The 24825-nt window shown below is 30.9% G+C and overlaps 1 protein-coding gene across 2 annotated transcripts in view; it reads left to right on the forward strand.

Annotated features, from left to right (window-relative positions):
• Positions 1-17011, forward strand: part of LOC100880947 (uncharacterized) — a 54992-nt gene extending 37981 nt beyond the window's left edge. For both annotated transcript variants that reach the window (XM_076535287.1, XM_076535288.1), the window contains exons 2-4: positions 9692-9978; positions 12607-12867; positions 14074-17011. In XM_076535287.1, coding sequence (XP_076391402.1) covers positions 9692-9978; positions 12607-12867; positions 14074-14505 — 980 coding nt within the window. In that variant the 3' untranslated portion in view covers positions 14506-17011. The remainder of the gene's footprint in view (positions 1-9691; positions 9979-12606; positions 12868-14073) is intronic.
• Positions 17012-24825: the final 7814 nt, after the last annotated feature.

Raw genomic sequence — 24825 nt, forward strand, 5'->3', positions numbered from 1 at the left:
TGTTTCCAGGATTGTTCTTTAATGCTTGTATGAGCTCCAAGAAGATGAACTATTTTTCCTGTAGAGTCCTTTTGCTATAGATACTGTGCTATACTTTTGTGCTTAACAATCTTAATTCTAATTTATCGCAGAGTCCATATGAAGTGGATCGTGTTGCCCAGGCCTAGTATCTACTGTATTCCAACTCTGAAAAATTAAGGTTAACCCTGGTAAACTTCAAATCTCCCAACAGTTTATGGGTGGGGTCGTGTTCAGACTGAATATCCAACGCGCTGGTCCCGCCAGACAAAATGCAAATTTTTCGTGTGCCCTGCTAATCTGTCTGGCGCATCCGTGACGTCAGATTCCATTGGCGGAGACACTGATCATGATCAAGGTTGACCTCGTTTGTCTTCCTGCACGTAAAAATGTAGGAGGCAATTGAAAGGAATCGAACGACTCGTCAATTATTGTCATATCTACACTGTAGACCGTAAACCGTTGTGCCCGGGCGATACGAAATATCGGGTTTCGATGTTAAAGCTTTAATATGCGTTATCGTATCGCTTTCGGATTGCACGCGAGGAGAAAGCTTGACGCCTCTGCAGACTATTCTCAACGACCCTCCGCGTGCGTATCGTATTAAATGTTGCGTGCTGTGCATAACCTGCCTCTTTCTATGGTGTTCGCCGTGTATTCGCGCGTAGTACGCGATATTCTTGTCGTTAGTGCGGATGAGGATGGTACACCTTCGGTGTACAAACACGATTTGTGCATATACGCAGACTCACGCGTGTGCTGAGTGCCGAGGTTCGAAGTGAAGGTGTAGAAAGAGATGCAGACACGCGTTCCACTTACCATTTTGAATAACATTGCAGCAAAGAAATTTATTCATACGTCGATGGAGTTGGGCATTTAACAACATTAATATTCGCACGATAATTATAAATTAATTATTTTACCATCACTTGCAACTCATATATTCTGTTTTTGATATTACGTAATACTTTCTGCACCATTCAGAAAGATACTGACATTTCGTGTTTCTTAAAAGTATATATAATTGATGTAATTTTTAGATTCTTTTGAATTTAAAATTTTCATTTTTGTTAACTTAAGTTATTCTTACGGAGTCCTACATGTACTACCGTCGGAGAGTTGATTCTCTTTTGATCTTTCTCGCATTTCTACTGTTGCTAACGCAAGTTATTCTTATGAAGAATCATACATATATACATATTTTGTCATCAGGCGAGTAAAAAGATAAGTTAGTGCTGAGATTCATGTAGTTAATTCGTGCGGATTGTATCGGTCATTCCGGTCCCACACTCTTGCTCCGCAATGATATCGTGTTCTTTCTTCCAAGACGATTCATCTGTCTTCTCCGTCGAATAGTATTTTCTTTCTTCGTTCTCTCAGTCGGTCGAAAGAGGCGAAGGTGGAGGCTAATCACCACGCAATCACCGCTCCCGGTGCGGCCAACTCCGACCCGTTCTCAGAAAGCAGCAACCGCCTTTTGCCGCCTCGAGGCACTACACCACCTCGGTATTGGTGTAACAAAACCAACAATCTTCATTCTCAGCTCTGCGGAAAAAAGACCCTCTCTTACCCTCCCCGCCCTCTTCTCCGCCCTTTTTCTCCAAATCACCGGAGGGCCGATCGATCGGATGCCCGACTACTGGCATCCAGGGAACCCATCGCGAGAACGACGGCGATTCCGCTTTGAGAAACCGATCGACAGACCACGAACGTGCGCATTAAACGACCAAGTGAGCAATCTTCCGAAACACGACATTGGCCGGAATGCAGATCATTGGAAAGGGACGATGTCCGGATAGCGCCGTTATTATAACCCGTCAAGATTATGATCTGATATTCTGTTCTGATTTTCAGATATCCTTCTGATCATGGAGTCATTAAAGAGATCGTTAAGCTTCCCCTTTATTTCTGTAACAAATTAAGTCTGTGATATGGTGTAACAGCTGAGTTAGAGTATTTAAATTTACAAATTGAGTGGTAACTTTGCGCGAGAATGACGGCTATTTGGGATTCTTTATAATTCTTTTTGGTGCAATTGACGCGTTAAGAAATCTGTATTTTTATGTAAAAGATGGGACAAAATTCATGGTATGTGCGGAAAGAGCGTGGTAACTTGTACAAAAATGAATCGAAATAATGCGAGAATTTTTTGTGCGTTTAAAGTTCACTTTCGAACATATCGTTTACCTACATTTCTCTTTTATTTATTCGCTTTTTTACGTAAAGTATAATAATGAAATATTTCTAAGAATTTAATAAACTGGATATTTACTCGTATTAATTTTAGTAATATTTTTAATTGACTTTCATTTGATGTTATGCATATTTTCGTTTTTACTTTTTCACTTAATGCCAAATTCGTTCAATTTCGTATGTACGCAGGAGGGATGTTTCAATAATTTTTGTATCAACCATTTTTTTTCAATCCTTCATGTACAATATGTTGGATCGTCTATTCTTTAAAACAAAGTCAATATCTCAAATCTTTTAGGATTCTTCCAAATCCTGGTCAAATTTCTGATTATGTTACTTTAAGAGAAATATGCGGAAACACATATTGAATGATTTTTTCCATAAGTGACTCCATATTATTGGCTTATTAAGTTTTAGGTTCCTTTTTACAGAATTTAGGTAAAGATCCACTGAGATTTTAATTTAGGTTTTATAATGTGTACATATAATTGAGGAGTTTTCATCAATATATATCTATCTATGAACTTTTGTAGCCTTATTCTCTCCACGAAAGTTTTGATTAACATTTAATAATGACACAGTGTTATCGATTACTTTAATCAAATTTCTTAACAACGATTCCTGCGTATATCTGAATTCCAACTTCAAAGAATTGCCTTTTCAAATTTATCAAAGATAGGTACTGACGAAAATTAATTTATACAACTGAAATAATAGTATCATACTAACATATCAAATCACTAAATTATCAAACTTTCAAATTTCTGAATTTCTGAAATTTTTTAAATATACAATTCTATAGTCACAATTTACGCATCTTTAAATTTCTAAGTTTAGGAAATTTGAGATTTGAAAATTTTGTTAATTTCGTTAATCAAATTATTATATAATAATTGTATTCTAATATCTTCATATAATGTGTATGTATTAATAAGTGTTGACAGTGGATTCATTTTTTGAAGAAATAATATTCTGACAAAGAATGTAACATACTTAATTACTCTTATAAGAATTTATTTGCTTCCTTTCATTCAGATATTCGTCAGATCGTTAGTTTGTCAGGAAACACTTTACGCATACATATATTTTATAGTAAATATTTTTATTGTAATCATAATGAGATTATTAATGACCATAGTGTGACGCACAGTTAAACATCGTTATATCTGCAATGAAACAATGATCTTCACATTCTTGTGTACTTTTACATTCAGGCAACTTTATATTGCTATGTATTAATCAAGAAGAATATTGTTAATATAATAATTTTTAGTTATTATTGCTGCTTAAAAAAGTATGATTCATCTAAAAATACAAGTTTGTTATTCCTTTTTATAATCTCATTTCGACAATGCCTATATTGTTATTTTCTGCCATTTTTATGAATTTTTCCTACTACTAGAAAAACTTTAAGACAATAAATTACGGTGATTAATAAGAATATGACAAATAAACTTGATTTCATAAAAATTTCGAATGATACTAAAGATTTAAATGCGGTAATCCTAAAAAGAATACGTAAAACATTTTATTTTTCTTTTGTGATTAATAATTTGTAAAACGTCTCCATAAAAATCACTACATCCGATAGTTAAGCGTCAGAAAAAAGTTGTGCAGACTGCGTGATATTGTTTGTAGCTTCGAATTGGTTGCATGGTGCGGCACTGGCATATTTCATTGATTCGTCAGTGACATTACGACTGTTCTTAGTTCAAAGAAAATTCATTGATTTAATAGTCAAACTTACTGACATTCAATAGAAAACTCATTCGCTAAACAAATCAGTGAAATTTTTACGTATTCATATTTGTTATACACACATTTGAGCATTTTACAAAAAAGTGAATAGGATAAATGTTCTAATGCTTACACGAGTCCTGATAATTAACAATTCAGTAGGATTTTTATTAATAATACAATGAACGAAAAGTTTCATATGTCAAAATTAGTTTACGAGAAAAAACATAGTACCTAATTAAATGAATTTATTATAAATAAAATATTTTCCTTCCATAAAGTGTTACCACATTTATTTTTGTTACTAAATGACGAAAGTAATCACATTAACACATATTTAATATTTGGAAGTAGGGCATACCGTGAATATTAAGCATTCAGTGATGTGAACATTTTCTGCTTTTTATTCGCTTAAAACAATTTCTTTTGTAAATGTAGATTCTTATTTTGTAATTGTATGTTGTCTGTCTAAAAAATTGCAATTATCATAACTGTATCCTGAACCATTTGATCTCTGGGACATTTACCTTATCAAAAAGAAAGATGTAGAGAAGTGTGAAAGAATCGAGATGCAAACTCATGCAGTTGGAAAGCAATGATCGTTAGAAGTTTACACAATATGGGGTACACCTTTGACCGAGGCTACGTACACCCACGCAATGTGTATATCCTCGGATGGTATAAGTCGACCTGGAAGCAGCAGCGGAAAACGATTCCGGGAGAAGAAGAGGAGGCGTGAGTTTACGATAAGATACGTGCGATTGGCTTCCTTTGGTCTCGCGGCAACGGGCTAATCGAATTGTGACTTATTGTTGAGCCAACAATTGTAAAATTCATACTCAAAATACGAGCAGGGTCACGTTCGTTAGAACTTTCTGGCATACGTTTTGAATGTTAGCCTCAGTCTCGTTCAAAAGATCGAGCCAATAGCAATTTTCAATGCTTTCAACAATTGACAACGTAGAACGGTATCAATTTGCATTGGTAAACCGATCACTTATTGTCCTGCTGGCAGTTCAAATCGACCGTGTTGAAAGTTGACTAGCTCGTATAGTTTGTTTCCGATTAGCAACGCGTGCTTTGCCACTCAGGTTGGTAAGTGAAATATCGATGTTAATACGGTATCTAACATCGTACGGTTCTGCAATCGGCTTTTCTCTATTTGCATGCAATGCTTTGCTAGACGTGACGATGCGTTAACCGATTCGAAATCCGGAATCTTATCACGAGACAATGAAGATGATATGATTCGGTGGATACTAGGAATTTAGAAAAAGATATTATTTATCAAGTTAAATTACAATCGTGTATTTATATTGTTGTAGGGCGAAATGATGCCTTAACTCAATTAAATTGTATTATAACATTATAACATATAACATAATAATAAAAATATATTATATGAACAACTCAAGAGTGTTAATATCTTGTAATCAGATGCTGCAGATTAATGTTACCTAACGATGAATTTCCAAAACCTAAAAACAGGTATTAATTTGTTCAAATATAATAACATCATCTTTGACATTTCTCTAGGTTTTCATTTGAAGCCGCTTTTGTTTAAACATAATATAAACAAAAAATCGAAACAACTGTGAGATACATGTATACTCAGTCTGAACGACATTTATCTTAATCGCACGATGATACAAAATGTACATACATCGTTGGTTCTTTAAAAAAGAGTAAACTTGTATTTAATTAGTATTGAATATTTGAACTTTCTTTTCGAATGATTTTAAAGAATTGAACTTCGTTAAAATTTAAATTCAAGAAATTATTAAGGTTTAAAACATTGTAATTTTGGACTCTTGAAATAATAAAAATATTTCAAAACCAAAAATCTCACGATAGCATGAAAATTTGAAGTTTAATTAAAATGATTTTATTTGTACATAACAATATATATTAATTTCGAAATTTCGAAGTTACGAAATGTAGAAAATTGGCAATTTAAAAATTTAGAAGTTTCCAAAGTTTGGAAATTTGAAGATTCAAATTTCAAATTCAAAGATTTGAATTTGAAAGTTTGGGTTTTTGCAAATTTGAGGTTTTGTAAATTTGAAAATTTCGAAATATGGCTTAAAAATACAGAATTTGGTAATTTCGGAATTTAGAATTTCAAAAATCTGAGAATTTGTAGGTTTAGAAATTTCGGAATTTACTTACACTTTTTGTTATCCTCGAATCTGACGATCAGTCGTAATACTCCCACGCTGAATCACACCCATAAAAATTTCACTCGAAAAATATGTAAAGTACATCGTAAACCGCACCATATCATTCCATACGCGAATTTAAAGCCGATAACGCTGTTGGGTCTACCGACAAAGAGCTCGAGGACCACCACGGGGATAATTAATACGCATTAATTGCTTGCGCGCGTGAGTACATCTATGAGTGGTGGCGATGTATGTGTTCGGACTCGAGCTGTCACGGCGATTCGATACGATCGTTCGTGCAATTCGCACGTCAGTCACGCGTGAACGAACACACGTCTTGCCACACAGGACCAGTAAGAGCATATGTGTGCCACACTATGACTCGCATCTTATTGTTAGGTTACGTTTTCGTGTGCTAGTACATCCCTGTATCTAACAATATCACATAATGTCATGTCACATATCACAAAATGTCATGTCACATATCACAAAATGTCATGACTTCTATCGTTTTAAAATCTACAAACATTATCATGGCATTAGATATCTTATCACAATTTCAACCTATCCAATCCAATCTTACATTTTGCTATCATAACTTCTGTCATCGCATAGATTGAATTTTGTATTCTAATTTTAATTTAAACGCGTCAAATTTTATAGTTCACTATCATGTCTCGAAATTTCATAACATTCATTGCCGTTTAAAGTAGAAGTTGAGTTCTGATGAAATTATCATCAATAGCGGATCATAGTACTTTCCATCGATCGCTATTATATTTGATGACTGGGGTTTTGTTTAAATTGAAATATTAGTAATCAATCTGAATATATTGAGCGGTACAACATAATTGAAATGCACACTAGTTGTTATTTCCTTAGTCTCATTATTAATATTTATCAATCCAAAGTATGATATTATAACTAAATCATGTTTGCCGACACCTGTCCTTATGTATTTATTTCTTAATTATATGATCACTGTTGCAACATCATTTCGAGGAAAACATATACGTTAAAGTGTAAGTTAATAATTGTATCAAATAATAGCGATTGATAATAAAACGAGTAAATTAATAATCCTATTGAGTAGTACTGGATAATGTTCATCGTATCACATTTTGAACATTTTACAAAATTGCATTTCTGACTTTTCTTCAAAAGTAATAAAATTTTAACTTGTTCGATTGTTACTATTCGATCCAAAATCGAAAACTGTTAACGTGCGGGGAGACAGTAAATAAATCAGTTTTAATCGGCACTCACCTTTACGTTTACACGAAATTCAACGATAATGAAGCTCGCGTGAAATTTATTAACCGACGGGGGTCAGACCTCGTAAAAAAGTTCGAAAGATCTGCACGCCTTCGGGGTGAGTTCGTTCAAAGTATGGAATCGCGAAGGAAGTCGTAAGCTGGGACGCTTAATTGCGCAATAAATCCTGATTCTCCGATTTGCAACCCATTTCCTACTGCGGGGGCGACGATTGGTCGCTGTTAAATTGGCGCGTAGGTGCAATGGTAGGTACCTACGTATCCATGTAGGTACACCGACTGTGAAAGTCGGAAGAGCCACGATTCTCCCGTTTCCTTTCTTCCTCTTGCCACAATCTCTTTATCACACCCCCGAATGCGAAACTGCACATCCTTTCTTTAATCTACCTATCAACCGTATTTCTAAATGCCTTTTAGAGTTGACGCGTCTTTTTGATTATTGAAATTTCAAATATTATATTTAGATATAATTTATTATTCATTTTTCTTCGGCAAAACTACATTTTGGCTTATATTTGATCGATTTTAACCCAAAACATAAAATCACATGTATATATTTGCCCTCTAATATTTTTTGAGGCGGTAAACTTACCTCAATGCAATTAACCTTCTTTTCATAATTGATTATTACTTTATTTCTTTTTTAGTACATTTGTTGATTTGTAAATCGTAAACATCGTTTTTCGCATTGTTTTGTGAGTTGGAAATTTCTGTTTTTTCCAACTGTGTACGCTCATCATTTAAGACAAAATGAACAACGAAATATGTCTGGATTTAATAAAAATATAAACAATAAATATTTGGAACGAATTGTTAAATACGTTTATAATATAAATAATTAAACTGTTGAATGTGCATAATTGTAAAAAAAGTTCACTATTGTTTAAAATTTTAACAGAATGTTTTTTCTGCTATTTCCATATGTATTTAATATCAACTTCCTTTTATGCAAAAGAATTTAAGATGCTGTCAATCATGCTGATCTCTAAGAATGTACTCCGTTTTATAGACAATACTTCTTATGTTATATATAGTTACTGCTAGTGTATAGAAAGTATTACCTGAAATAACTGAATCGAATTTTCCAGAAAAGCATTTTTAATTTACAATGACGGTCATTTGCGGCTTAGCCCAATAATATCATTTCTGCTACGCGATTAACGCGTCGTGTTTCTAAATTAAAACCTGATACATTATGTTACTTGAAAAAATTATGGAACTGAACAATTCAATTGATGTTCAAACGGTTTTGTGCAATCTACGATACTTATCGGTGATGTGATATGATATGTATACTCACTCGATAATATCTATTAAATAAATACATTCGTTAAGAATATCAAACATTTAACTAAATTATTCAAATTCGAAATTATAACAATCATTAGTCAACCTTGCTATTTGTACGAAATTAAGACAAAATATTACTGTTTGTAACATAACAAATATATTTACATACATATATTATTGTCTGACAAAATTTGATTCTCTGATGTGGAATGTCACTTACTAATATATTACTAATATATTAGAAGTAACATTAATTAATAAGAATACAATATGTATATCACGCAATATATGTACATATATGAAGGTAATATATCAAGTGTATAAGTTTAAAATACATGAACTTGGAAAAATGGCAGTTAATCTGCAGATTTCGTCGATGCGTTGATTTGTTTCTGCTAAAATATAATTGCAATGTACAACATTTCTTCGAGGCATTGTCCAAATGTTTGTCCCAGGTGCAGGCATTAACAAAATCATACATGAAACTAATATCATTATCGTTCACAGTTAAACTAGGAATAGGTTTAAACTGAATTTACAAATTGTCAAAACTTGAATCTGAAGCTTTATAAAATTTCTAAACTCTCGAAAATCTTGCAACTTGAACTGGTGGCTTTGTTTAGCAAGAGGAATATTTTATTCTTAGAACTAATATTATCAAAGCCTTTCACACTCACTTCCGTCATATGCACCCGCTTTGAAATTCTGTGATCACGATTCAGTATCCAATGTATTTATATCTCCAAAGCTTATACATATATATAAATATACATGGATCAAATATTCTTAAGGTACATAGCGGTAAATTGATTTCATATATTTTCACACGATTTTATTCATTGGTTTCATACATTTTCTTATGTGAATTTCAAGAGTTCACAAAAAAGTGCAGTTTCGAATTTTCGAAATTCAAAACTTTCTTGCGTTTCGAGGTTTCGACGTTTCGTGAATCCGTCTCCAAATTAAATATATGTACAAGTTACCATTCTGACGTCGATCGTGTTTATTTCTTTACAGATTCGGTGGCACAGACGATTATCTTCATGAGCCTCACATTCTTCCTGAGTTCGGGATTGAATACGGTTTCAGGTGCACCTGCGTACGGTATTCGCACCGCCGTATCAAACACGAATAACATGGACCGTTGGTTGCAACCGTGTGGTAACCCAGTGGCGATGCAATTTAAGAGGATGCCACAGAGGCACAGCGTGCACAGAACCCTAAAGAGGGTGCGAACCCAGCTCAGAGTTGCTCAGAATCACTTTAGGATGCATCTGAAGGATGTGCACGATATATACTCGAAGGTAAAGCATATGTAACATGTTCGACCTGACCGCGATTCGTAATTAATCGGTGAACCGAGTCGGGGTAAAGTAGAGTGGGCGGCTGTTTCAAAGAGACCCGCACGTGCGCGTAAAGCAACGTTGTTAGTGTTAAAGTCCTACTTTCCGTTCTGTCTGTAATTTGCATTAGGTACGACGTTCCAGGATCGCAACATTTTTTTTTATTAAGAATTCATACTACAATCTGGGATAGAGTACAATTTTATTTATCAGATTCTTTTGCAAAGTGGTACAGCAGAACTTTTCTTATCTGAATCCATCATATAGTCGTATAATAGTATTATAAATTGTACATAAAAAATGGAATAAGTTGTGGAGTTTCATTTGTCCAATAAATTGACAATATAGTAGTTAGAAAAAGTATAAATAAATGAAAAGAAACCATAGTGATTTAAACATACTTTGTTATTTCATTATTACACAATTGAAGAAATTAGTTCCTCTGGGCTGCTTTTATTTTTCCCTTAGTTTCTTACTTTATTTTTTTAATTTCCTTTGTAGATTAATTCTTCGTCCAATAAACATTAGTCTGCTTGCTATTAAAGGTTAATGTGAAACGACATAACGACATTATCAAATCAAATGCCTCATTTTGTGTATAGTGCGCTGTATAATTATCTGATATATTTATATGTATACAGGGTGTTACCTGTAACGCTACTCACGATTTTTCTCCCACTTGCAGCCACCTTACGAAAAAAAGTTTAGAATAAAATTTGCAGGGTATGAAGTGCACAATAGATCTTAGTAAAGCAAATTTTGAAAACAGTTTGTTCTCTTGGCAAAGTCAAGGTGACCTTGGGTTTCTTAAATAGGAACATACATTTTTTTTTATTCATAGCTTTAGAGGACATCGAGACGAATTCGAAACATATATTACATTATATTTTTATTAACATATTACTCGATTTACAGAAGTGGAAATGTGAAGTAAAAGACTGGAATATTATGTGATGGAAGACGGCATATGTTACATTTTGAACATGTAATTAAATAAAGTGTATTTTTCTTATATTCTAGTCGCGTGTTTACATTCAGTGATCTCTTTGGAACCAAATAATGGTTACCCTACCAAAGTCAAAAGCTAAGTACTTTACATTTTTCCACTTCTGTAAATCGAGTAATATGTTAATAAAAATATAATGTAATATACGTTTCGAATTCGTCTCGATGTCCTCTAAAGCTATGAATAAAAAAAAATGTATGTTCCTATTTAAGAAACCCAAGGTGACCTTGACTTTGTCAAGAGAACAAACTGGTTTCAAAATTTGCTTTACTAATATCTATTGTGCACTTCATACCCTGCAAATTTTATTCTAAACTTTTTTTCGTAAGGTGGCTGCAAGTGGGAAAAAAATCGTGAGTAGCGTTACAGGTAACACCCTGTATATACATTTTTCTGAATACTTTAATTATTCATGTAATAAAATTTTTTAAAATTATTTAACTCTTCAGTAGTATCTCACAGTTTCACAGATCAATAAAAGACATATTCATCTTATTAAGCATTTAATCAAAATATTTTGACCGATGTTTTTCATGTTACATACTGGTTTTTGTATGATACATATAAGAATTCGAATACTTCACGAATGAGTCACTATTTTCGTGCTACAAATTTAGGTCCTTTTTTGAGAGTTTAAAACATTAATAGTGGATTTTTTTGACGTTAAACGATTACCTATTTTTAAACTGTAACTAAAGTAGAAAAGTAAGTAAATAAAGGGTGATATGTAACCTAACTTATACAATGATTCTTTATTTCAACTACAGTTAGCATACATTTTGACAAAAACATTAATAATTTCTACAATTTAATATATGGAATTTACATTTGTCGTTTTCACGAATTTCCGAAAGTGTTAAACAATTACATTCCATGAACGTTATCTGAACAAAAATAAAGTAAGCAAAATCTTTATCTTCTGTGAAGTAAGAGGAAATCATAAAAAGTAGTTTTGCACCGAAAAATATGCAAGTTTTTACTCTAAATGCAATTTACAACTTTAAGTTTTCCGGATTTTACGAAAAGTTCATATAGAATGATTCAGATTGTATCATTGTAAAAATATGAAAAAAAAAAGTTATATGTACTGATGATCAATTATAAATTTTTTATTATAATTTGTCGGAAATTTGAAATTATTGTTTTTAATCCACATAAATATCATATATCTATGTATAAACTAATCTACATAAGGATAATATGGAGATCGAATGCACAATACAAAAAAAACACGTTAAAGGTATTAAAATTAATTTTCTGTTATCATGTTTTAATTTTTAATTTCAAATGTTTGATATGACCTTAGTAACATTTAGAAGTATCTTGTAGTCAACATTATTTGCTCGAATTTTTGTAACGTCGACGAACCAATATCGATAAACGTACTGAATGTTTTAATGTTTTGAGAAATAAAGTAAAAAACCAGTTTGTTAAAATGTGTAAATCAAACAACTTTGTTGAAAATAGGTTCGCATTTGTGCAATCGAAATTCCTTTGAATAAAAGTACTTGCGTAATTACGAAGAAACGATAGCGCAGAGTACATTGTTAACATTAAAACACTATCTCGACTTTCATTCGCAGGTGTACAAAGTGCTGAAGGGGCAGTACAGAATGCCCTGGCTCCCAGAGAAGGAACTCGAGTGGTATTCTAGGGAGGTTTGGTGTCTCGAAAAGGGAAAGAAAGCTGACCGTGCGTTACCGCATCTTCACGATTCGCTTCAAAGGTTCGCCATCACGTTCCATCATCTCAGAGCTTTCCGTCTGAAATCCAACATTAACGTTGATCTCACAATGAACAGGAGAAACGAGATCATTAATCAAATGCACAATGAGATTCTCAGGGTACGAAACATTTAATACCGTATTACATCTACTCGATACGTTAGATTGATGCATAACCCCGAGACATATTGTTCTCGGAATTATTTAGTGCTTATGACTTTTCCACCAGAGCTAGATTTGATGATTCAAGATTTCTTTACATTGATATGAAGAATTTCTAACGTAGAAATTAAAATCTGTTGAAATTTTTTGAAAGTTAAAAGGATACAGGAAGAAATAGTCTGATGAGGCTATAGATCTGAATGGTGGTGCAAATTTCTCCATTTTGTTTTTAAATTGTTGTTTCAACTAAATTATATAATAGTACAACTGGACGTTATTTTCTTACTATATCGGCATTAATATCATTTTTTCAATACCTTTTACAATAATATTTAATAGTTTACAAACCATTTCAATAATCATTAAAAATAAGATTGTAATCCAGGAAATTCTAAGGTAAACGATGATATACTACATTATGTACATAAAATATAAATATACTTTGCATTAAAAAAAATACTTGAATAAAAGTAACACGACTTTATGCATCAATTTATTTGGCATCTATATTTATATTATAACTGCAAAAAACTGTGAATAGTTGATAATAGCTTCAGGAAAGCAGTATCGTGGACTCGCGATTTACTAAGAGAAAACAAGCTATTACATTTCCTGAAAGTTTCATTAAAGTCGACTTCCTACTCGATGAATGGACATATGCTGTTATCTCATGAAAAAAAATTCGCAGCAGAAAAAAATAAATTTACTTATATTGTAAAATAAAACTACTACTTTTGCTAGTATGAATAGTATATATTAATTTTATTCGATTATAATATTTTTTATATTTCTCCTTTATAATGAAAGCTATTATTTAGGCTACTATTGAATAAAAATGTTGAAGATATAATCTACAAATAAATTTTGAATCGTATAAAAAAAGATTAAAGAACATATTTTTACATACTTTGTCCCTGAGCAAAGTTTTTAAAATCTCTCTGGTTCTGAAAATCATAAAAACCAGTAATTAATGATTAAGTCATAAATACTAATAACTAGTAAAAATATTCCGATGATTTTCTATGTAAAAAGAGATACAAAAATTGTGCTGTTATAAGTGTATTGATAATATTTAATTATTAAAATTGTCACAGTTTCGTGAAGATCATGAATAGTGATTTTCGCGTACACTGCATAATCTCAATGTCGTATTTGTCATTTCAGGTTCTGTGCGAAGTGGAGACCGCCATTTTAAACCTAGGTCTACAAGTGCCGACCGCTCACACGGCCAAAATTGTCACGGAGAGTTCAAACTGGGCTAAGGAAGGTGATTTAACCTTGATGTTGATTCAGGATTGGGGCGTTATTAGATTGTATCAGACGTTTCTGAAAGCTTGGACCGAAGCGTTTCGTAATGCAACCGCGCCAGGGCCGGGCACCTGTGACCCCACCAGGCAACGCCCAGGAGCGAAGAACATTAACAAAGGATCCGGGCCAAAGGGTAAGAGGATATCGAAGATTAAGAAGCAAAACAAGCCAATTAGGAAGCATCCAGTAGGCGGTGGCCAGAAAAGTTCCTTGCCTCAGGGATCACGAAAGGGTATTCCGAGGAACAGACTGCTAAGAAACAAACAAAAGAAGCTCATAGAAGTGTGATGAAATTAATCTAACAAGGCTTCTTTCGATTTATGCGAGATCAATCAATTATTTTGAAGGGAGGGTTAACAGGCAACCACACTTTGCGACAAGGAACTCTCTATTATTACGACTACATCTTCGGCGAGTTACATTTTACAATTTCTTGCAAGTATTATTTTATAAAGCATTTTTACGCATACTTAAGGTATCCATCTTTATGTATAGTTTACCTAAACGATTTGAGATTCATTTGATTATATCAAGTCAGTGCTGTCTGCGGACGTTTAGATTAATGTCTGATAAAGATTCGGGCACAGCCATTAACACTAAAACAAGCGTATCTACACTTACATTTAATTAAAAAATAACGGTGGACATAAAGAATCTTATTAATTTCTACATAATAAGAATTATTTTATTAAATTGTACACGTTGCTAGAAATGAGAATTATTTATTACAAGAAATAATCATTAATAATTGTAAGAAATAAGAAATTTTGATAGGTATGGATGTTTTAGTGTTAAAGAAAATAGAAAGACTTTCCACGTCCATTTTAATGTGAAATGTTTAATACTTTTTACATTTTGTCACCTGACTATAGCTGTTGCCCTTTAAAACGTGACTTAATTGCACGAGTTGCCCAGACCTGCTTTATGTATTATTTTGTTTTATAACCTTTTTATTTATGTTTTTGACGTTTATTTATTATTTAAATCTAGTACGCCTGTCGATCTTCCCTAGGAAAAGGTTTTCCATTATTTGAACAATCATGGATTTATACATTTTTTTTATTTCTTTCCTGATTACGATTATAGATGCTTAATATTTTGCAATCTTGCCAGTTTGTTCCGATGAGATAGTGTTAAGAGTTTTACGATAGAATTAGAAGAGAATGACAATCGTGTGAAGAAATTATCGTATTAATTTTGACAACTGGTGCATTTTGATTGTTATTGAAAATCGAGTTGTATACTAGAGACCAGTATTAAGAAGTGTACTTCAGAAACAGTATTATGTTTAATAACATACTTAATAACTAGAATAGCTAACAACACTAATAAGATTCTTCGTGCAAGGCGATAAAACGATTGAAACAGAAAATCGATAATGAATAATCCAACGTATTAAAACGTAATCAATGCGTGGCAAAGGAGATAAGAATTCTATAAGAATTGAATAGAATATGAGAGAATTTATTTGCTCGCTAAAAAAATCATATAAATGAGTAACAGCAGAATAATCAAAGTCCAATGTATCTGATTTTACTACCTTAATATAGTATGAATAGTATATATGTTATTTATTACTTAAATAATTAATTAACTAAGATAGCTTTCAGCTATAAAGATCTCCAGTACTTAAAATAAAATTGTTCTGAGTATACTACGCTGTGGACATTAAATAACATGACAAAACAAAATACGCATCTGGATATTTATTTTATAAATAAATAATGACGAAATATAAAATTATTAAATCCATAATTTTTATATGTTTTGATATATTTTATTCATAAAGAGTAAATTGTCATATGTGCAGTCGGATTTCGCTATCCGCAAATTTGATTGATTATAAAGTTCACGAAAAAGAAATAGAGTAAACCATGAATCAAAGGATGATTCTAAAGTACTGATTGGTAGTCATAGATATAATCTGTTTATTGAAAAGAAAGTAAAAAATAGTCAAGCTGTAAGTCTGCTGTAATGGACGCACCATATTTTCATTAAAGTTCGCCTAACTATTCTTTTGCATCTCAGTCAACAAACATCTTTTTTGTTTAATTACATAATGACAAAAATTATTATAAGTTTTCACTTCAATAATGAAAAATCATAATTTATATTTGCTACTGATTTCAATTATTTTAAATGAGACTTCACAGAAGTATTGAAGACTTTGCAATCCAAATAATGTCACAAAACCTTCCGTTTTTTAACATAAAAATTTGGCAATTTGCCCATCGCTCGTAGTTTTTAATGCTAATATAATTACCAGTATTTAATATTGGCATTGTTCTCTATTGAAGTTCAATATGTTAGTTAAACTTTACCGTTGTTATGAATATTAGATCAGTGGGTGATAGATTAGTGAATACAATGGGTAGTAAGGTGGTATAAAAAATCAACGTATATTTCAAACTTTTAAATTCAAAGGTTTATAAAATATGAAATTCTTTAATTACAATTTTACTAATTTGTGAATTTCGGAAATAGAAAATTTAGAAACATAGACATTTCAAGTTTTCGCATTTCAAAATTTTCAAATAGATTAATTTTTAAATTCTCAAACTTAATAACTTAGGAATTCAATAATTTGGTAATTTGGAATATGGAATTTTTAAACTTTAAAATACTGAAAATTGAAAATATGGACGTATAAAATTTTCAAATTTACAAATCTATAAATTTGGAAACTAGCAATGCGAGAAATTTAGAAACATAATCATTTCAAATTTTCAAATTTCTAACTTTCCAAACTATTGAAATGTTATCCGTAAAAATTTAGAAATCCAGTAACTTTAAAATTGATACTTGAAGATGTAAAAATTTAGAAGTTTAGCAATTTGGAATTTAAAGATTTAAAAATACCATATTTTCAAATTTGGAAAGCTAAAAATTTTAAAGTAAGAAGTTTAGTATCTATAAACATACATTTTTTTGTGAAATACATAAATTTGATAATTCGAGAAGTTAAAACTTAAAAATCAGATAATTTGAAACTCAGATGAAAGTTAGGAAATTCAGAAATTAGAAAGTTTCAAATTTACAAATTTATAATTTTACAAATTTTGTACTAAGTAAATTTATACCTTCGGTAATTTGAAAAGTTAAAAATTTAGATACTGAGAAATTGACTATCCATCAGTGCCCGTGAATGTATGCCTCGCACTTTTGCGGACACAGTTTCCAATTACTGTGATAGACGAATATTAACATAACATATGAAATTTCAAATATAATTATTTCTACGTTCCTTCATAAATTGATACCAAACTGTAAGAGGATAACGAAAAATGAAAGAACAGAAGTAAAAATAATATCAGGATTTAATAATCTTCAGAGTACACCGTAATTCACAAAATCTTAATAACGAATGAATAAATTATTTATTACAATTGTCTTCGCGACTAACTCAAAACGATCACTCTTCGCGCTCGCTTCAAAAACAACCACATCATACATCGATGTCTAATTGATGTATATAATCGATATACCGTCATGCTCAGGCTTTACATTCATTATACGGTGTCAAAAATGAAAGGTGCACAATCATATTAATATATAAAGAAATGTTTATATATTCATAATTTCTATATTCTAAAAATAAGAAATTTTGAGTCTATCACACTGACGAGTCTGATGATTATTCTGGTGTTAATAAAGTATCTTAGATTGTTGTTCCTCGCATTGCACGCAATCAATACGATAATTCAAATCGATATTCAGTCAATCGTGAGCGATAGAACAATACGAAAGCTTGATGACGACAAAGATTTCATAACGTATGAGAAGTCATCGATTTAATCGCCAAGAAAAGAAAAAGACGATGGATTTGTTAAACTTATTTATTGTAGCTTTAACGTAAACAGGCGAAAAGTCGTTAATGTCGTTTAGCTGTGATATCTTGAGCGTACGCGGACATACAGAGTTCCTACGTTTTTAAATATACATAGACGTATTATATATAATTGTAAATGGCGTGTGTTAACGCGTACAATACGTGTTTACTTAGATATAAAAAGTTAATTTTCTTTTCATTATATTTTATTCTTTTCCGTCAGTCCGTAGAATCTCGCGTCTGGTCACGTATTTACATGACTTTTTTTACCTATTCGTTTTCTTCTCATCCGTTTACGAGGGTATGCGAACAAGTGGAGTTTACTGAGCATTTTGTGCGAGGTATCGTTTGTTACCTTAGCATTATTTTAATTAGATTTAAATAACATTAACGAATCAATGAATGAAAAATAATTTTGCTATGATTTTTCAATAATTTGAAATTATAGGTAGGAAAGAATATTATTGAAATAATAACTAAATTATGGTTGTTTCTGCTTTCATAACCTATTAGGTCTCGCAAAAAGTATACAAACAACATGAAAGAGAAAATATTTGATGAAACTATAAGTTTGTATAAACATTTGCAGTTTAGTAAAGACATAATAGAAAAAGTAAAGTTTATTTGAAGGAAGTTCGCATTTAGACAAGTCACTTTTGAACGATTTTTGAAACTAAAAATTCATCGATCAAGAAACGTTTGTTCCTGTTTCAAAAAAAGCTGAATGAAATATTAATACAATTTCATTTTACATTAATTTATTACTTGTTATTTGCAGAGTTCTCAATTTATACGAATGTGGTTATGATCCATATTGAAATAAAATGAAGAAGGAATCTAAAATTTTGGTATTATACAGCTTTTGAGAGACCTTTTAAAAATATGCGATTAGTAACATTCTAACCCAACACGTGACATTGAAATTTATGGAAATTTTTTAGGAAAGTGTTTGAATATACACTGCTCAAAAGAAATATGGCATAGAAAAATTTTAGGCAAAAATTGGCCAAATTCAACTGATGATAACTCCGTGAAAAATCATCGCAAAGTTATGCTCTTTTTTTTAAATTAAAGCTTGAGATCTCTACTTTAAGACCCTGTAGTTTGATTTTAGATTTGATGCATCCCTGCCACAATAACACCGTAAATGTGAGGTCATGTTTGCAATATTGAAAATTACAAAGTTTGACGAAATGCATGGACTTGCCACATTTTTTTGGGGCGATACTGTTTACAGCAGCATAAAGTACAAACCTTTATCTTTAATTTCCAGTATGTGAAAAACCGCTACCATTTTTTTCTGCAAAGATACAGAACTTTAAAGAAACCCTTGCATTTATGGCATATATCGCCGCCATTAGCATTACCCGATGTGCAGGTCGGAGAGGTTGCTGGACAGATTTTGCACATTATATGGCTCTGACAGGAGCCTTTTCTGTGCGTATTTGTGTGTGAGAATCTGTGTCTGTGTATGAATTATCGTCGAGAAGCCTCGTTGAGAATCATTCTCGAATTTTGCAGTCCCAATTCAATTTGATTGCTTCCATATTCTGCAGTAAGTCCAAATTTGAACCCTATAGAAATTTAACAAGACAACCTACCAATCTGTAAGATCTATCGCAAATCTTAACTGAAATTTGGAATGACATTCCACAGGAAGAAATTAGGGCTTGCATTAACATGAGTAATCGACTGCAAGGGATAATTCAACAACGCGGTGGAAACACGCGTTATTAGAATTCAAACATACAGACACACAGATACTCACACACATATACACACAAAAAAAGGCTCTTGTCAGAGGCATATGATGTGCAAAATCTGTCCAGCAACCTCTCCGAGGTGCATATCGGGTAATGCTAATGCCGGCGGTATATGCCATAAATGCAAGGGTTTCTTTAAAGTTCTGTATCTTTGCAGAAAAAAATGGTAGCGGTTTTTCACATACTGGAAATTAAAGATAAAAGTTTGTACTTTATGCTGCTGTAAACAGTATCGCCCCAAAAAAATGTGGCAAGTCCATGCATTTCGTCAAACTTTGTAATTTTCAATATTGCAAACATGACCTCACATTTACGGTGTTATTGTGGTAGGGATGCATCAAATCTAAAATCAAACTACAGGGTCTTAAAGTAAAGATCTCAAGCTTTAATTTAAAAAAAAGAGCATAACTTTGCGATGATTTTTCACGGAGTTATCATCAGTTGAATTTGGCCAATTTTTGCCTAAATTTTTTCTATGCCATATTTCTTTTGAGCAGTGTATATTTTATTGATAGTACTCTTAAATCTGTAGAGCACATTATAATAAAATGTTGCTCAAAAATAAAACAAATTAATTCAATGTCGTGTCTGATTAAATATGTAGTATTAACCTCATATTTTTAAGAGAGCCGCCTAATAGCTGTCTTATTTTATTATATTAATATTAGCCAACTTGCATGGAAAGTGACACTGAACAAACTATATTTACTAATAAAGTTACATTCTTATTGTATTTGCATAAAAAGTGAAAATAAATAATAGGTTAGATGTTTGATATTTAAATTTTTCTGGTGTTTCTTCTCACAAATTATAATTTTTTCGACAATTCAGTTGTAATCACCTTCGTTCACATGATCATCATTTGATTAAAAAATGGAAAAATATATTGATTAATCTTCTGGTGGCAAATCATTACTCAAAGTACAACTTACTGTTGAAGTTTAATCTTAAATTGTTTTCATTACCATAAATTAAATAATTTTATAAATTTTTCAGTATCTAATATTTTGACACAGCGACAGTCAAATAAGAAAATTATCTAATTTCTTAAGTAAGAAAAACTATTGCAGATATTAACACAAATATGCATATTTAAAAAATTAGAAATAGATTAATTAATTTATTATTAAAAAATTAGATCGGTAATCGAAATTAATTCATAATAACAAGAGTAAATACATAAAAGTTTGACTGTGCATCATCGAAACATAAACAGATATGAATTTTTTTAGGTTCCATAAACAATTAATTTTTAGTCTTACAAATCGTACAAAAATGATCATTAACCTAGTGGAGCCAAATTTTTGCAAACCCAACGCTTGATTTGGACTGTAAATTTGATTTTAAATATTTTCTTATTCTCCATTTCCAAATTTATACTGTTTCTTTAGATGTAGATTAGAAATATTTGAGTGTCTAGTAATCAAAGCATAGCGTTATTTGGATTAGAGTTAAAGCGGCTCCACCATTCGGGATTATTATCAATCCTGCTCGAAGAATAAATTTTTATTTGGATATATTATTTTATAAAATATAGTCATTCGCGCAAATTACTTAGCTTAATGAACAAAATTTTCAATAGATATGCAATATTATATTAGCAATTAAATTTATGATTTTCACTTTCTTTTCCTACAAAATAATTTATTATGACTTTGGCGACCACTGTTACGTATTCGTGATTATATTCTATAGTTCTATTGAGTCAAATATTAATTAGATATCTATCAAATATTAATAAACTAACATTAAATGAAACTCGCAAACGTAACTCTACTAATAATAATCTTTTACTGTGAATAACAAGAAACATAAAACTACAAAAGTTATCGATTCGACGAAATGCGTGGCTGTCAAAGTGTTAACATGTAGCAGACAAAAGTATTCAATCGTCATTAAAATCAATGTTTTGCCATGATGGTGCAATAATTTTTCAATTCCGTTGCAATTGGACTTGAGTGAATTTAATTGCGAAGCTAATACGATTTGCGTATAATAATAGTTATGAATATATATAATTCTGTTTTTAAAAATACTTTCTGTAGTGTACGAATATTTAGAATACATAACGAAGGGACCATTACGATTCGTAAGAATGATTCGCGTACGCAGTGAACTTTGATGAACACAACGCAACTTCGCGACAATGAGAATATTAGGTGTAACAACAAAGTTTCGAGAATAAGTCATTTGAAAATTAAACAAATACGAGATCATCATTTTTAAAATAGCTCTCCTGGGACTATACGCTTTTTCTAGTACTCATTTTCAGGTATTTGTTTTAATATCTGTTGATACTACGACAAAATGAAATTTATTTAAGAATTTAAGAGAAACGTGTTCATAAATTAATTTATTTCTTTTATCACAAAACGGGATACATTATGGATCATTTAAAAAAATCGTACATATCGTGTATGTGCAAATATGACGGATTAATTAATTTCATGGTCTGATGCGAAAATAAATGACATTTTACAAAATTTTATTGTATTATATGGTATATCGAAATCAGTTTAAATATTTCAAAACATTGATAAAATTACGTCATTTAGTTAATAATTGTAGTAACATAAGATTAGTGATATTTAAAATTAAATGAAATTTCCTTTCAATCGTTCATTTGTATTCACTCGCTGAGTGATGCAGTGAAAATTACTGTATAATTGTGCCATATAATTGCAATTATTTAGAATACGTCAGTTCCGTATTGACTAAAAATGTTGTCACCGTTATTTTAAACTATGTCTCATTTTCAGTGTAATACGAATCACAAACTTATCTTTATGTAAACCAAATTACATGATGGCTGAAACAATTGACAATGTTTTCCTGCCACATATTATCAGTAGAAGTCTGATGGAAAAAAATTATTCTCGAAACTTTGTTATAACTCGTATATTTAGGTTGTTACATAAATAAAGTCGGTAATCGAGTACTGATAATTGTAATTTCCGACAATTTGTATGCGTATGGTATAGGTCAATTACTCTGTAATGAGTCAAATTTTACGACATAACCATGAACTTATTTATGTAACAGTCGAATAACTTGTTTAAATAAAGACAATCGATGTTTTATATCGGAACCTGTATTTAGTTTATAAAATACTGTACTGTAATGTTAGATATTTTTCTACTTGATATTCACACACGACGTGATACTGGAATGTTTCTTATTATACATATCTATGTGCACATAGATCGTAAGGATTCCATTTTGCATTTTATATCAAGTATGTATACGTAGTAGGTAACATATATTTATTCTGGCGTACATGTAGGCGTACATAATGTTACGATTTATTTATTATATCACGTTACCATTGCATATATTATTTATTGTCATCTCTGTACTTATGTAATCGTCTCGAATAAATTCGATGTTTTTTTTGTATTAAACAGATTGTTTGGTTTTTATTTTTTTATTTTATCAGCGCCCCTTTAAACATTTAGTTACTCGCAAAATTTTTTGTTTATGTGCAATAGCAGAGTTTAATAAATTGTAACAGGAATTTATAAACTGTTCGAGCATATTCGCTTTGAAACAGGTCTCGATTGCTATTGACAGATTGTGCAGCAAGATAATAATGTATCAAACACATTAAATTTGTATTGGTGAATGAAATGATGTAGAAAAACTTAAATTCAATGAGGAATTAATAAATAATCCATTAATTTATGAAAAGTAAATTTGTTTGCTTTCTAATAGTTACATTAACATTTCTAAAACAATAATGGTATAATTGAAAATGTGAGCTTTGCTTAATAATTAATTTTTATGTAAGAATATATTTTTACTTTAGCAATTTACTTAACGAAATAGTTATTTTACTTTTTAAACAAAATTGTGAAAATGTATAGCTGTAACTGGACATGAATTTCATATATCACTAGATAATTATCGTATAAAGAATTATATTATAATACAGTATTTAAAATTATTATTTATATGCACTGCTGTAACAGTCAAATATGACTCACAGCAAAATTGTTTATTTTGCACCATTAATAAAATAAATAAATTTATAATAATTCAATTCATTATAAATTATATTTTGCGTACTAAATTGAGATTATTCAATCTCGTTCTTGATGGAACTTATTGATATAATTTACTGTGACATATTTAAACATGTAGTTGCAAAATAGGATCGTTAGCCCTTCGGTGTCCTTTATCAACTCAAAAGATACCCTGAACAACAGGTTGTAGTACTAGGAGTGCATGAAGGGTTGAAACGTTACAATCGATATTCCTTGCCCTTGGTAAGTATATGTATATCTTTTGATTAATGTACAGTAGCATACTTTAAAATGCTAAAGTATTCAATAATATAATTAAAATATAGTAGCTATGAAGGAATCAGTTTTCAAAATAATATTCATTGTGCATAATATAAGAGATCCTGTAACGACAATGTTTTAATATCATTACTTTTTATATAGACATCCAAAAAATACAGATAATTTTATGCATTCTTTTTTTACAATATAAAAAGGTAAGAAATGTTCTTGTTAGAACGTATTCCCAAGTTTACTTTCAGAGGTGTAAAAATTGGTAATATTACAACGTTATCGTTATTATAGATTATTATAATAACAAATTAAACTTCATAACGAAAGATTGAAAAAGAAAATATTTATACATTTATGGAGATAAATGTGTATGATAGATTTTAAAGTTTTAATCATACATAATTTTAAAAATATTTAATGTTTTTAAAATCTCCCATAAGTCTTCTGAATAATTTATACATAAGTATATACATTAACGTACTAGAAAGCGTAATATCACCTTTTGTGAAGAGATTTGCGAAACATTTGTGAAGAGATTAATTTGATGCAAAGTAGATAATAATTTTATCAAATCTTTAAATGTTGTTTGTTAATCTAAATTAATAAATGTAATTGTAATATTAGTGACGTGTTATAAAATATATTAACATTAAATTATAATAATTCTATTAAAAGACAATAGAATCTCCATACCTGCGGGCATAATACGATTTAACGTATG

The sequence above is a fragment of the Megachile rotundata genome, chromosome 9, assembly GCF_050947335.1.
Source record: "Megachile rotundata isolate GNS110a chromosome 9, iyMegRotu1, whole genome shotgun sequence".
NCBI classification, from domain to species: domain Eukaryota; kingdom Metazoa; phylum Arthropoda; class Insecta; order Hymenoptera; family Megachilidae; genus Megachile; species Megachile rotundata.